This window comes from Neodiprion virginianus, chromosome 7, assembly GCF_021901495.1.
Source record: "Neodiprion virginianus isolate iyNeoVirg1 chromosome 7, iyNeoVirg1.1, whole genome shotgun sequence".
NCBI classification, from domain to species: Eukaryota; Metazoa; Arthropoda; class Insecta; order Hymenoptera; family Diprionidae; genus Neodiprion; species Neodiprion virginianus.
Window position 1 is genome coordinate 23,597,200 of NC_060883.1, and position 12,214 is coordinate 23,609,413.

At 38.5% G+C, this 12,214-nt stretch overlaps 3 protein-coding genes across 3 annotated transcripts; 2 read left to right on the forward strand and 1 right to left on the reverse strand.

Annotated features, from left to right (window-relative positions):
- The first annotated feature begins 271 nt into the window (after positions 1–271).
- Positions 272–2,993, forward strand: LOC124308520 (gustatory and odorant receptor 24). The gene is made up of 8 exons (XM_046771300.1): positions 272–1,346; positions 1,427–1,677; positions 1,754–1,897; positions 1,983–2,096; positions 2,213–2,491; positions 2,575–2,646; positions 2,715–2,804; positions 2,869–2,993. Exons 1-8 carry the CDS (start codon positions 1,085–1,087, stop codon positions 2,962–2,964), a joined length of 1,308 nt encoding a protein of 435 aa, XP_046627256.1. The 5' UTR covers positions 272–1,084; the 3' UTR covers positions 2,965–2,993.
- A 26-nt stretch (positions 2,994–3,019) lies between these two features.
- On the reverse strand, positions 3,020–4,228 carry LOC124308519 (small VCP/p97-interacting protein). The gene is made up of 3 exons (XM_046771299.1): positions 3,898–4,228; positions 3,600–3,767; positions 3,020–3,521 (listed from the first exon to the last, which is right to left on the reverse strand). The coding sequence occupies exons 1-3, from the start codon at positions 3,958–3,960 to the stop codon at positions 3,507–3,509; spliced, it is 246 nt and encodes an 81-aa protein (XP_046627255.1). The 5' UTR covers positions 3,961–4,228; the 3' UTR covers positions 3,020–3,506.
- Positions 3,810–6,280, forward strand: LOC124308518 (ATP synthase subunit b, mitochondrial). Its single transcript, XM_046771297.1, has 5 exons — positions 3,810–3,865; positions 4,492–4,583; positions 5,014–5,172; positions 5,294–5,646; positions 5,866–6,280. The coding sequence occupies exons 1-5, from the start codon at positions 3,825–3,827 to the stop codon at positions 6,040–6,042; spliced, it is 822 nt and encodes a 273-aa protein (XP_046627253.1). The 5' UTR covers positions 3,810–3,824; the 3' UTR covers positions 6,043–6,280.
- The last annotated feature ends 5,934 nt before the right edge of the window (positions 6,281–12,214 follow it).

Genomic DNA, 12,214 nt, shown 5'->3' on the forward strand with positions numbered 1-12,214 from the left:
TGCATATTTAAGTGTAACTCAAATAGAATTTTTTCTACGTAAATAACAAATGTACTTTAAACCAATTATGTAAACGACTTCATTGTCTCATCAATCTTGGTATCCGCGATTAATGAATTACACAGTAAAATTTGAATTCAATCATGGAACTATGTTTTATTTCGTCTCGATTACATTGACGTTGAAAAATAATCTCACAAACCAAACATTTTGTAATAATTAGTTTCAAGTTTTAGTTTCCAAGGTATGAGTTGCTTGAAACATTGTTTAGTTTTTTCTGACTTTCAAGAAGCCGAGTCAAGGGCGGTATTGATTTTCACGTGGCTAATGCTCGTAAATTATACAAGAACTGTATTATTTTCCGTCGCCATTATTATAAGAAAATGCTGTCCGTACTGGGTCTTAATTGAACCTTGCTGCATGTATTTTAATCCACACCGCAGGGACGAACTTCTTTGTCGTTATATTATAGTGCCCATGACCTTTGACGAATCAGGAAAATTTTTTCGTCATATAAGCAGCAACGATTACCGTATTGTATATCACGATACAATAATTCAACATGGATTGCTTGAACAGTTATCATACACCCCCATTACTTTGATATCGTTGACTGTACGCTGGTAAAATATTCATGGAATTTTCACACTGTAGTAGTGGGAGTGTACCCAACGTAATTATAGGTTTCAAAATTATCGAGTGGTATAATTACCCAACAATCCATACTGGCTCTGTCGAAACTGCCATATTTTTGACGTAGTACCTTGGTTTGGTTACAGTCTTTATTGAACATCTCGTAGTTCTCGTCGAGGTCTTTTTACCCAGAATCGACATTGTTTCATCAATTATCTAGTCTGAGTAATCACACGAGTAACTTTTTCAACAGTATATTTTCCCTTTTTCCATCACAATAAGAAAGGTATGGTATGTTAAATTTGTGAGTGATTAATGATTATTACCTACTGTGATCTGGAAAGCGAAGAAGGGCGCATTGCAACAGTTTTGACTTGTGTCAAGCCTATTAGAATAAAATGTATTTAATACCTTTCAAATTCATAGTATTATTTTATTTTCAAGCTGAACGATGTCAGCATTTCGTCCAGCTCGAGTGGTGCCTGGATTCGGAATGAATGGTCTTATCCACCTGACTGGAAACCGCCAAGGTATGGCGTTTATGAATAATTTCGGTCATATGGAGAAGAGTGTTGCTCCGTCGTCACGAATAGTCGTTGATGCTTTTGAAAAGAAAACCACCGAATTACAAGATATTGTTTATGAAAACATGAAGGCAGTTGTAATGGTGGTTCGCATAATGGGAGCTCTTCCCATCATGAGACCACACATAGGTGAACAATTATTCTCATTCGTAATTGTTTAGTTCAACTGCATCTAAAATGGTTTGTTTTAAGTGCTATTCAAATTTTAGGTGTCACTAAATTCAAATTCGCTTCAAACACAATGATATATTCTGTACTGGTATACGTAGCCATGACAGCTTACGTTGTATACGTGATATGGAATCGAATAAAAATTGTGCAGGCGGTACAGGGTCGTTTTGAAGAAGCTGTCATAGCATATCTTTTCATCGTCTTTCTTGTACCTAATTTTCTCGTGCCAGTATTCTGGTACGAAACGCGAAAGAATGCAGGCTGCTTCAACCATTGGATGGATTTTGAGGCACGTGCTATTATTGCCTGGATTGTTCAGTAACTCTGCAACTTCCCTCATTTTTACTGAGTTACATCTATTACAGGTCTTCTACACTCGAGTAACGACACGGTATTTGCCAATTAATTTAAGAATCAGGGCAATATGGATATCAATTTTAGTTCCTATAATATCAACTGCATGTGTCTTCACCACTCAAATGACTATGGATAATTTTGCTTTGTGGCAGGTATACAAAAATGCAGTATAATTTGGTATGTTCCCAAATAAAATAAATACAACATCTTCAATTAAATCACTCGTATAATACTCAGGTTGTTCCCAATATCTATGTAACGACATTCATAAATATGCTGGGTGCTTACTGGTACATGCATTGCACTACCATCTCAACCTGTGCAAACATACTCGCTCAAGATTTTAAACATGTGAGTTTATTGCATTCATGTAACATCAGGTCTTTTCTGTATGTAGTCAATGTTTGCAAGTATAACGGATTCTCATATTTAAAAGAATGTGAAGTCAATTTATTTTATTTTTATAGGCGATTAGAAGCAATGTTGAAGCTATTACTGTTGCGGACTATCGAGCGCTGTGGCTTCATCTGAACAGAATAACGAGAGAAATAGGGATAGCGACTTGTTACTGTTTCACAGTTCTATGTATGTATCTTTTTTTCTCCTCCACCCTATCCATATACGGTTTGTTCTCCCAGTTAAAAGATGGGCTCACGATCAAAGACCTTGGACTTACAATATCGGCTATATCCACTATCGCCCTGTTGCATGTGATTTGCGACCAAGCACATTCTGCATCACAGCATGTGAGTTTATCTATCACTTATCTTTTATCATTTTTATATTATCGATCAATATCAGCATGTTTCAGTAATTTCATTCTCTCTAGGTGAGGGTTCATTTTCAAAAGAAATTATTGCTAGTCGAACTCTCCAATCTCAACGAAGACGCTCAAATCGAGGTACGTCTATTTTACGAGATCAAAGTTCTTGGGAAATACTGAGAATACAATGAAGTTTCATTTTGTAGATAAACATGTTTCTACGAGCAACAGAGATGAATCCGTCCGATATTAGTCTGGGCGGTTTCTTTGATGTAAATCGTAACTTATTCAAATCAGTAAGTTGAATGATATTAAAACTTATAATGATGTTGAATTAAATTTTTACAAACTTTTTAATAGCTCTTAGGTACTATGGTGACCTATCTTGTCGTCTTGCTACAGTTCCAAATCAGCCTGCCAGAGACCTCCACACTCAACAATGCGACGCTGGATTAGTAAAAAAGCAAGGATTTCTAGTGTCAATAGGCATTAGATACAATGAAAGTAGGAATAAGAGTTGAACATTGTATTAATTGAACAGTATAAGAATTGAAATTGACAACAGAGTGTATGTACCTAATTGGGCATTAAAATGAAACCTAATCCGTTGCTTACGACAATATATACACAAATTTAGCGATCACTTCCATCGTTTAAACGTATTTAGAGTAACATTGAATAAATTCATATGTATAAATTGTATGTACAACATGAAAAAAGTGTGGAAAAATCATACTGTCAGCACTGTGTAAAGTCATCGAATCTTAGAATAAGTAGAGTTTTTCACTGTTATATTATAAATATATTAAATATGTATGTATAATCGATATATCTATTAGTGTATATGTGTATGTATATATATATAATATGTATTATATGTATAAGTATATCACAATGTGTAAAGTAGTTATTCAGACACGTGATTGAAAATTCAGTATGTGTGATGCCTGCAAAGCGTGCACATCTTCACCTGGTCCTTATAACAGCTGCACCGTACCTCAGTTCACTTGCCACTGTAAGTATGGAAATGATACCTTATAAATCAGTAATTTCAAAATGATGAATATTCCTTCATTTCAACTAAGACTTACTTTGAGTCCAGTCTGTTGATCAACACTACCAGCTTCAGCCTGGCGTTTGGCCACTTCTGCAGCTCTCTGCTGCTGTCTCTTAACGGCGTCGACGTTGCCTATGCCTCGTGACTCATGTTCAACTATTCGCTTCTCGGCAGCCTCAACCTGCTGGCGACGGCGCACCTCCTTTAGATACAAATGACAGTTTTCATTAGAAACCCATATCTTTGAGTAAATTTTTACATGCTGAGAAGTGAAGTGAATCGCAGAAAGCCTAATGAAAAGTATAAATAACGTGCAAGAAATAATATTTTACCGGATCGGGTGTCAGATCTTCGTACGACGAAGATTGTTTACAGCAAGATGTGCAAATACCCATGACGAATTAGTTCGTGTATTAGGCGGAAAGCTGAACGATTTGGATTTAATCCGGAGCAAAGCCTTTCTGACAACCCTCTCCACTTGTTTAAACTATCGCCGTTTCAATTTATGAGTTTATTTTAACTACGCTGCCCGATTTTAAAGGAACAAAGGTACTCCGAATTCCATACGAAATATTCGTTGGATTTCGTTTTGATCTCTACGATTATCTTGGACGAACTGTCAGCTGGCCAGTCACACATGCACATGAATAATTCGACGTGAAATGAATGTGCATAAGTATCACTATGTAGTTGAGTAATATTGTGTAGTAGTCACGTGATGACACGATTTACGTGCGTCTGCGCGCTTTTAGTCAAACTAAAGACTTAATTGAATTGACTAAAATTATCGTCACAGGATTTTAAGCGATTGAGTTTTAAATAATGGTTCGCGAATTTCAGTGATGCGATTTGCTAGATGTAGAAATTTAAGCGCAAATAAAATTATGTACAGCTTGACTAATAGGTCAGCCATTTTTTTTTCTTAGGAACGGTTCCACTGGGTTCTTCAACCAACTCTCACGTCGCACGGTGAACCGCAGTGCAGACAAGATGCTGTCGAGGTTGGCTCTCCGTAATGGTAAATGACATTTAGGTTAAATTTACTTATTGATGCCCGAAAAGATGGTCTTGATATTCAAACGAACTCAATAACCGAATTTGTCTCGTAACTATCTGTCCCTGTGTAGAAATTTTCGCGGTCCTACGTTTGCTTTTACATATTCTGCGGTCATTTTTCTGTTATTATGTAATGAGATGTATCTTGCCCAGTTTTCGTAAATCACTCACGATTTCTGAAACGTACTACGACACGGATATCTGATTGATGTCGGAAAATAATTCATCTAGAGGACCACTTTGATTTTTCTTCCTCTGCGCTATCGCTAACCTCTACACATATTTTATTATGACCCGATATATATTACCGCATCTCAAGAAAAATAACCAATGGTATCATTCGCTTAGACGAAATATAAACATATTTCAATTAATATTTTTTACAATTATAGCTCAAGCTTTGCCCGCCATTGCTCATGGCGCGCAGGCTCTATCTTCATCTTCCGAAGCCAGCAATCGTCCGGTCAGAGCAGAGTTCGGCGGAAAGGTTCGCCTAGGATTTATTCCTGATGAATGGTTCACCTACTTTTATCCCAAGACCGGTGTTACGGGTGAGTGCAAATTTTGTTTTTGTAATCAAGCATTGCACTCTGGTATAATTTTCCAACTGGTTTGGTTAATTTTGGCAGCAAGTGAAATGGCAGAGTACTGAATACTTGAAACTTATTTCAGGACCGTATGCATTTGGCCTTGGTTTGACAACCTATTTGGTCTCTAAAGAGATTTACGTGATGGAACATGAATATTATACCGGTCTATCCATTCTGTTGATGTGCATCTATGGGGTTAAGAAGTTTGGTCCAGTTGTTGCTGCTTATGCCGACAAGTTGATTGATGAGCAAATTACAGAGTTAAATGAATCGAAGAACAGCGAGATTGAATACTATGAATCATCAATCAAAGATGAAAAGCACTCTCAATGGCAAGCTGAAGGCCAGACTCTTCTAATGGAAGCCAAGAAACAAAACATAGCCATGCAACTCGAAGCAGCTTACAGAGAACGCTTGGCCCACGTATATTCCGAGGTAATTATTTTGCCACCCTTCTTACTATTGGTATTCGTGTTACGTAAATGTAATTCACTTACTGTAATGTATTGTGTAGTATGGTGAATACATTAGATTCTCAGATTGAAATTCGATTTACTGTATTAATTTTACGTTAACACCATGGCGTCTTTACATTTTTTTGTTTCGTATTTGATAGATTTTGGTTTCCTTTACATGATTATTTTTTTTCTCTAGGTCAAGAAGCGTTTGGACTACCAGGTACAGATTCAAGCAATCGAGCGTAGAATAAGCCAGAAACATATGAGTGAATGGATAATCTCAAACGTGTTGAAGTCCATCACACCGGAACAAGAAAAAGCTACACTCCAGCAATGTATCGTCGATCTTCAAGGTTTGGCTGCAAGAACTTGAAAACGAGAATTACCCAAATAATTAGCAAAACTAGCAAACCTAATATACATTGTGCGTAAAAAACTTCACTGTTAGTCTACAAAACGACATGTATCGACAGAAAAAAAATTTCCTTGAGCCATCTCATGTAACAATGCGTTGAGAAACTGCGTTTGATAGGTGGTGTCACAACCTTGTATGACCAGTTATAATTCAATATACTTATGGTCAATGTGAATAAAATTATTATTAAAAAATATTCAACAGCTTGTCTATAACTTTTCATCAACTACAGGTCATTAGATTTAATTTCCAGTTCTTGCGGTAAATTTACAACCAGCCGAAATGAAGTTGGATGGTATTAGTTTATTATGAATTTACTCTGTTATAACTAAGGAAGAAAATACGATAATTCAGTAGATCAAAAACACCGACAATTCGATAATACATATCAATTTTTATGTTGTGTTTATCACTTCTGTTACAATATAACCAAACGTAAGATGACGTAACTATTTCACCCAACGTCGGCATCGCAATACCGAAATCGCTTGATCCAGAAGACGATAACCTATGGTTTATCAAACGAGAATTGAAATTTCAGGTCATTCTGCTGTCTTCTGTCGATTTTCCGTTGATTCAACATTTTATGCTGCTCTGTTTACCTGGATATCGGTTAATCAGTGTTTCGTAAAGGTTTATGAAAGAGTTCAAGCCATGCCGCTAGGTGCATTCGTGGAATTTGTACAATTCGATCTTGATCGACTGGTGTAGGATTAATTAACAGGGTCCACCAGTGCAGGTAGTTGGCGCGAACAAATGCTAATCCTGTTAGCGGTGACGACGTGAACATGACGGAGCAGGTGCCGCAGAGATAAAGCGTAGCGCCTGTGCTTAGCGTTTTAGGCTACTCGACATGCAGCTATGTGAGTTCGGCTGCCTAATCGGGTAAAGTTAGGCGCACGGTAAAAAAAGGGCATGAGAAATAAAATGAAGTAATTAATTCGATGACTATAGTACAGATAACGGAATGAAAAATTTGATTTGTTTTGACGGAAAAATTGTGTACTACGATAGTTTCATTTAATCAACACTGAAATCAAGTTCTACATACTCTGTGCGACGTATTTTTTGATGGCACATAATTAGGCAGGATAGAAGTCATTGCTCTCGACGGATCAGAAGTTAGAACCGAATACGATATATCTAATATTGTATTGTTATTCATGAAACCTGTATTTCGATAGAAAATGAGTAGAATTTCCCCGTTTAGTTTATTCAAGTTTAGTTTATTCGAATATGCCTTGAATCGAAAACATGTATTACTCTGCATATTTTCTCAGCTATTGGTCTTCAGCCATGTTAAATGCCTTTCCAGTAAACGGATATGTTGGTACTAAATTCTCTGCCGTTGTTCCCTTAATACATAGGGGACAGTAATGCGTTCTTGAAAATCCAGTTATCTCGGAAAAGAAAATACAGATGTATTCTGAACAAGGAAATTTTTGGTTGCCAGAAACGTAAGGCTAACCGCTTTGCATTTTTGGCGAAAATTTTCGCGATTTTCAAAAGTGCCGGAATAAATTCATTGTGGCATTATTCCGACGTAATTCAGAGTGAGAAATCGTTTGGGCGCAGTCCCAATACGCTGCGATTATTGTATAAAAAGTTACAGCCAAAAAACGGAAACCTGTGTTTTCGACATTTTTCAGCAGGTGCTTTTTCCTTCGCCATTTCTCTCCTGTTGATCCCACGCTCTTTTCGCTGCGTTTTCTGAGTTCCTGGGTGTCCAATTGATCAGAAAACGGTCGTTTGAATCAAATCTAAGACCTAAAATTTTCGGCCAAAAAAAAAGCAAGGCTAACCCCTTTGCATTTTTTGTGAAAATTTTCGCGATTTTCAAAAGTGCCGGAATAAATTGATTGTGGCACTATTCCGACGTGATTTAGCAAGAGAAATCGATTGGGCGCAGTCCCAATACGCTGCGATTATTGTATAAAAAGTTACAGCCAAAAAACGGAAACCTGTGTTTTCGACATTTTTCAGCAGGTGCTTTTTCCTTCGCCATTTCTCTCCTGTTGATCCCACGCTCTTTTCGCTGCGTTTTCTGAGTTCCTGGGTGTCCAATGGATCAGAAAACGATCGTTTGAATCAAATCTCAGACCTAAAATTTTTCGGCCAAAAAAAAAGCAAGGCTAACCCCTTTGCATTTTTTGCGAAAATTTTCGCGATTTTCAAAAGTGCCGGAATAAATTGATTGTGGCACTATTCCGACGTGATTAAGCGAGAGAAATCGATTGGGCGCAGTCCCAATACGCTGCGATTATTGTATAAAAAGTTACAGCCAAAAAACGGAAACCTGTGTTTTCGACATTTTTCAGCAGGTGCTTTTTCCTTCGCCATTTCACTCCTGTTGATCCCACGCTCTTTTCGCTGCGTTTTCTGAGTTCCTGGGTGTCCAATTGATCAGAAAACGGTCGTTTGAATCAAATCTAAGACCAAAAATTTTTCGGCCAAAAAAAAAGCAAGGCTAACCCCTTTGCATTTTTTGTGAAAATTTTCGCGATTTTCAAAAGTGCCGGAATAAATTGATTGTGGCACTATTCCGACGTGATTTAGCGAGAGAAATCGATTGGGCGCAGTCCCAATACGCTGCGATTATTGTATAAAAAGTTACAGCCAAAAAACGGAAACCTGTGTTTTCGACATTTTTCAGCAGGTGCTTTTTCCTTCGCCATTTCTCTCCTGTTGATCCCACGCTCTTTTCGCTGCGTTTTCTGAGTTCCTGGGTGTCCAATTGATCAGAAAACGGTCGTTTGAATCAAATCTAAGACCAAAAATTTTTCGGCCAAAAAAAAAGCAAGGCTAACCCCTGTGCATTTTTTGCGAAAATTTTCGCGATTTTCAAAAGTGCCGGAATAAATTGATTGTGGCACTATTCCGACGTGATTTAGCAAGAGAAATCGATTGGGCGCAGTCCCAATACGCTGCGATTATTGTATAAAAAGTTACAGCCAAAAAACGGAAACCTGTGTTTTCGACATTTTTCAGCAGGTGCTTTTTCCTTCGCCATTTCTCTCCTGTTGATCCCACGCTCTTTTCGCTGCGTTTTCTGAGTTCCTGGGTGTCCAATTGATCAGAAAACGGTCGTTTGAATCAAATCTCAGACCTAAAATTTTTCGGCCAAAAAAAAAGCAAGGCTAACCCCTTTGCATTTTTTGCGAAAATTTTCGCGATTTTCAAAAGTGCCGGAAAAAATTCATTGTGGCACTATTCCGACGTGATTAAGCGAGAGAAATCGATTGGGCGCAGTCCCAATACGCTGCGATTATTGTATAAAAAGTTACAGCCAAAAAACCGAAACCTGTGTTTTCGACATTTTTCAGCAGGTGCTTTTTCCTTCGCCATTTCTCTCCTGTTGATCCCACGCTCTTTTCGCTGCGTTTTCTGAGTTCCTGGGTGTCCAATGGATCAGAAAACGGTCGTTTGAATCAAATCTCAGACCTAAAATTTTTCGGCCAAAAAAAAAGCAAGGCTAACCCCTTTGCATTTTTTGCGAAAATTTTCGCGATTTTCAAAAGTGCCGGAAAAAATTCATTGTGGCACTATTCCGACGTGATTAAGCGAGAGAAATCGATTGGGCGCAGTCCCAATACGCTGCGATTATTGTATAAAAAGTTACAGCCAAAAAACGTAAACCTGTGTTTTCGACATTTTTCAGCAGGTGCTTTTTCCTTCGCCATTTCTCTCCTGTTGATCCCACGCTCTTTTCGCTGCGATTTCTGAGTTCCTGGGTGTCCAATTGATCAGAAAACGGTCGTTTGAATCAAATCTAAGACCAAAAATTTTTCGGCCAAAAAAAAAGCAAGGCTAACCCCTTTGCGTTTTTTGTGAAAATTTTCGCGATTTTCAAAAGTGCCGGAATAAATTGATTGTGGCACTATTCCGACGTGATTTAGCGAGAGAAATCGATTGGGCGCAGTCCCAATACGCTGCGATTATTGTATAAAAAGTTACAGCCAAAAAACGGAAACCTGTGTTTTCGACATTTTTCAGCAGGTGCTTTTTCCTTCGCCATTTCTCTCCTGTTGATCCCACGCTCTTTTCGCTGCGTTTTCTGAGTTCCTGGGTGTCCAATGGATCAGAAAACGGTCGTTTGAATCAAATCTAAGACCTAAAATTTTCGGCCAAAAAAAAAGCAAGGCTAACCCCTGTGCATTTGTTGCGAAAATTTTCGCGATTTTCAAAAGTGCCGGAATAAATTGATTGTGGCACTATTCCGACGTGATTTAGCGAGAGAAATCGATTGGGCGCAGTCCCAATACGCTGCGATTATTGTATAAAAAGTTACAGCCAAAAAACGGAAACCTGTGTTTTCGACATTTTTCAGCAGGTGCTTTTTCCTTCGCCATTTCTCTCCTGTTGATCCCACGCTCTTTTCGCTGCGTTTTCTGAGTTCCTGGGTGTCCAATTGATCAGAAAACGGTCGTTTGAATCAAATCTAAGACCTAAAATTTTTCGGCCAAAAAAAAAGCAAGGCTAACCCCTGTGCATTTTTTGCGAAAATTTTCGCGATTTTCAAAAGTGCCGGAATAAATTGATTGTGGCACTATTCCGACGTGATTTAGCAAGAGAAATCGATTGGGCGCAGTCCCAATACGCTGCGATTATTGTATAAAAAGTTACAGCCAAAAAACGGAAACCTGTGTTTTCGACATTTTTCAGCAGGTGCTTTTTCCTTCGCCATTTCTCTCCTGTTGATCCCACGCTCTTTTCGCTGCGTTTTCTGAGTTCCTGGGTGTCCAATTGATCAGAAAACGGTCGTTTGAATCAAATCTCAGACCTAAAATTTTTCGGCCAAAAAAAAAGCAAGGCTAACCCCTTTGCATTTTTTGCGAAAATTTTCGCGATTTTCAAAAGTGCCGGAAAAAATTCATTGTGGCACTATTCCGACGTGATTAAGCGAGAGAAATCGATTGGGCGCAGTCCCAATACGCTGCGATTATTGTATAAAAAGTTACAGCCAAAAAACGGAAACCTGTGTTTTCGACATTTTTCAGCAGGTGCTTTTTCCTTCGCCATTTCTCTCCTGTTGATCCCACGCTCTTTTCGCTGCGTTTTCTGAGTTCCTGGGTGTCCAATGGATCAGAAAACGGTCGTTTGAATCAAATCTCAGACCTAAAATTTTTCGGCCAAAAAAAAAGCAAGGCTAACCCCTTTGCATTTTTTGCGAAAATTTTCGCGATTTTCAAAAGTGCCGGAAAAAATTCATTGTGGCACTATTCCGACGTGATTAAGCGAGAGAAATCGATTGGGCGCAGTCCCAATACGCTGCGATTATTGTATAAAAAGTTACAGCCAAAAAACGTAAACCTGTGTTTTCGACATTTTTCAGCAGGTGCTTTTTCCTTCGCCATTTCTCTCCTGTTGATCCCACGCTCTTTTCGCTGCGATTTCTGAGTTCCTGGGTGTCCAATTGATCAGAAAACGGTCGTTTGAATCAAATCTAAGACCAAAAATTTTTCGGCCAAAAAAAAAGCAAGGCTAACCCCTTTGCGTTTTTTGTGAAAATTTTCGCGATTTTCAAAAGTGCCGGAATAAATTGATTGTGGCACTATTCCGACGTGATTTAGCGAGAGAAATCGATTGGGCGCAGTCCCAATACGCTGCGATTATTGTATAAAAAGTTACAGCCAAAAAACGGAAACCTGTGTTTTCGACATTTTTCAGCAGGTGCTTTTTCCTTCGCCATTTCTCTCCTGTTGATCCCACGCTCTTTTCGCTGCGTTTTCTGAGTTCCTGGGTGTCCAATGGATCAGAAAACGGTCGTTTGAATCAAATCTAAGACCTAAAATTTTTCGGCCAAAAAAAAAGCAAGGCTAACCCCTTTGCATTTTTTGCGAAAATTTTCGCGATTTTCAAAAGTGCCGGAATAAATTGATTGTGGCACTATTCCGACGTGATTAAGCGAGAGAAATCGATTGGGCGCAGTCCCAATACGCTGCGATTATTGTATAAAAAGTTACAGCCAAAAAACGGAAACCTGTGTTTTCGACATTTTTCAGCAGGTGCTTTTTCCTTCGCCATTTCACTCCTGTTGATCCCACGCTCTTTTCGCTGCGTTTTCTGAGTTCCTGGGTGTCCGATTGATCAGAAAACGGTCGTTTGAATCAAATCTAAGACCAAAAATTTT

Bases quoted from the DNA above. Each gene is read 5' to 3' on its own strand.
- LOC124308518 (XM_046771297.1), top strand. From the start codon at position 3,825: ATGCTGAGAAGTGAAGTGAATCGCAGAAAGCCTAATGAAAA. The intron at 4,584-5,013 runs GTAAATGACATT...TTACAATTATAG, and splicing joins GAGGTTGGCTCTCCGTAATG to CTCAAGCTTTGCCCGCCATT. The intron at 5,173-5,293 runs GTGAGTGCAAAT...AACTTATTTCAG, and splicing joins TCCCAAGACCGGTGTTACGG to GACCGTATGCATTTGGCCTT.
- LOC124308519 (XM_046771299.1), bottom strand. From the start codon at position 3,960: ATGGGTATTTGCACATCTTGCTGTAAACAATCTTCGTCGTACGAAGAT. The intron at 3,768-3,897 runs GTAAAATATTAT...TTGTATCTAAAG, and splicing joins AAGATCTGACACCCGATCCG to GAGGTGCGCCGTCGCCAGCA.
- LOC124308520 (XM_046771300.1), top strand. From the start codon at position 1,085: ATGTCAGCATTTCGTCCAGCTCGAGTGGTGCCTGGATTCGGAATGAAT. The intron at 1,347-1,426 runs GTGAACAATTAT...TTCAAATTTTAG, and splicing joins CATCATGAGACCACACATAG to GTGTCACTAAATTCAAATTC. The intron at 2,492-2,574 runs GTGAGTTTATCT...CATTCTCTCTAG, and splicing joins CACATTCTGCATCACAGCAT to GTGAGGGTTCATTTTCAAAA.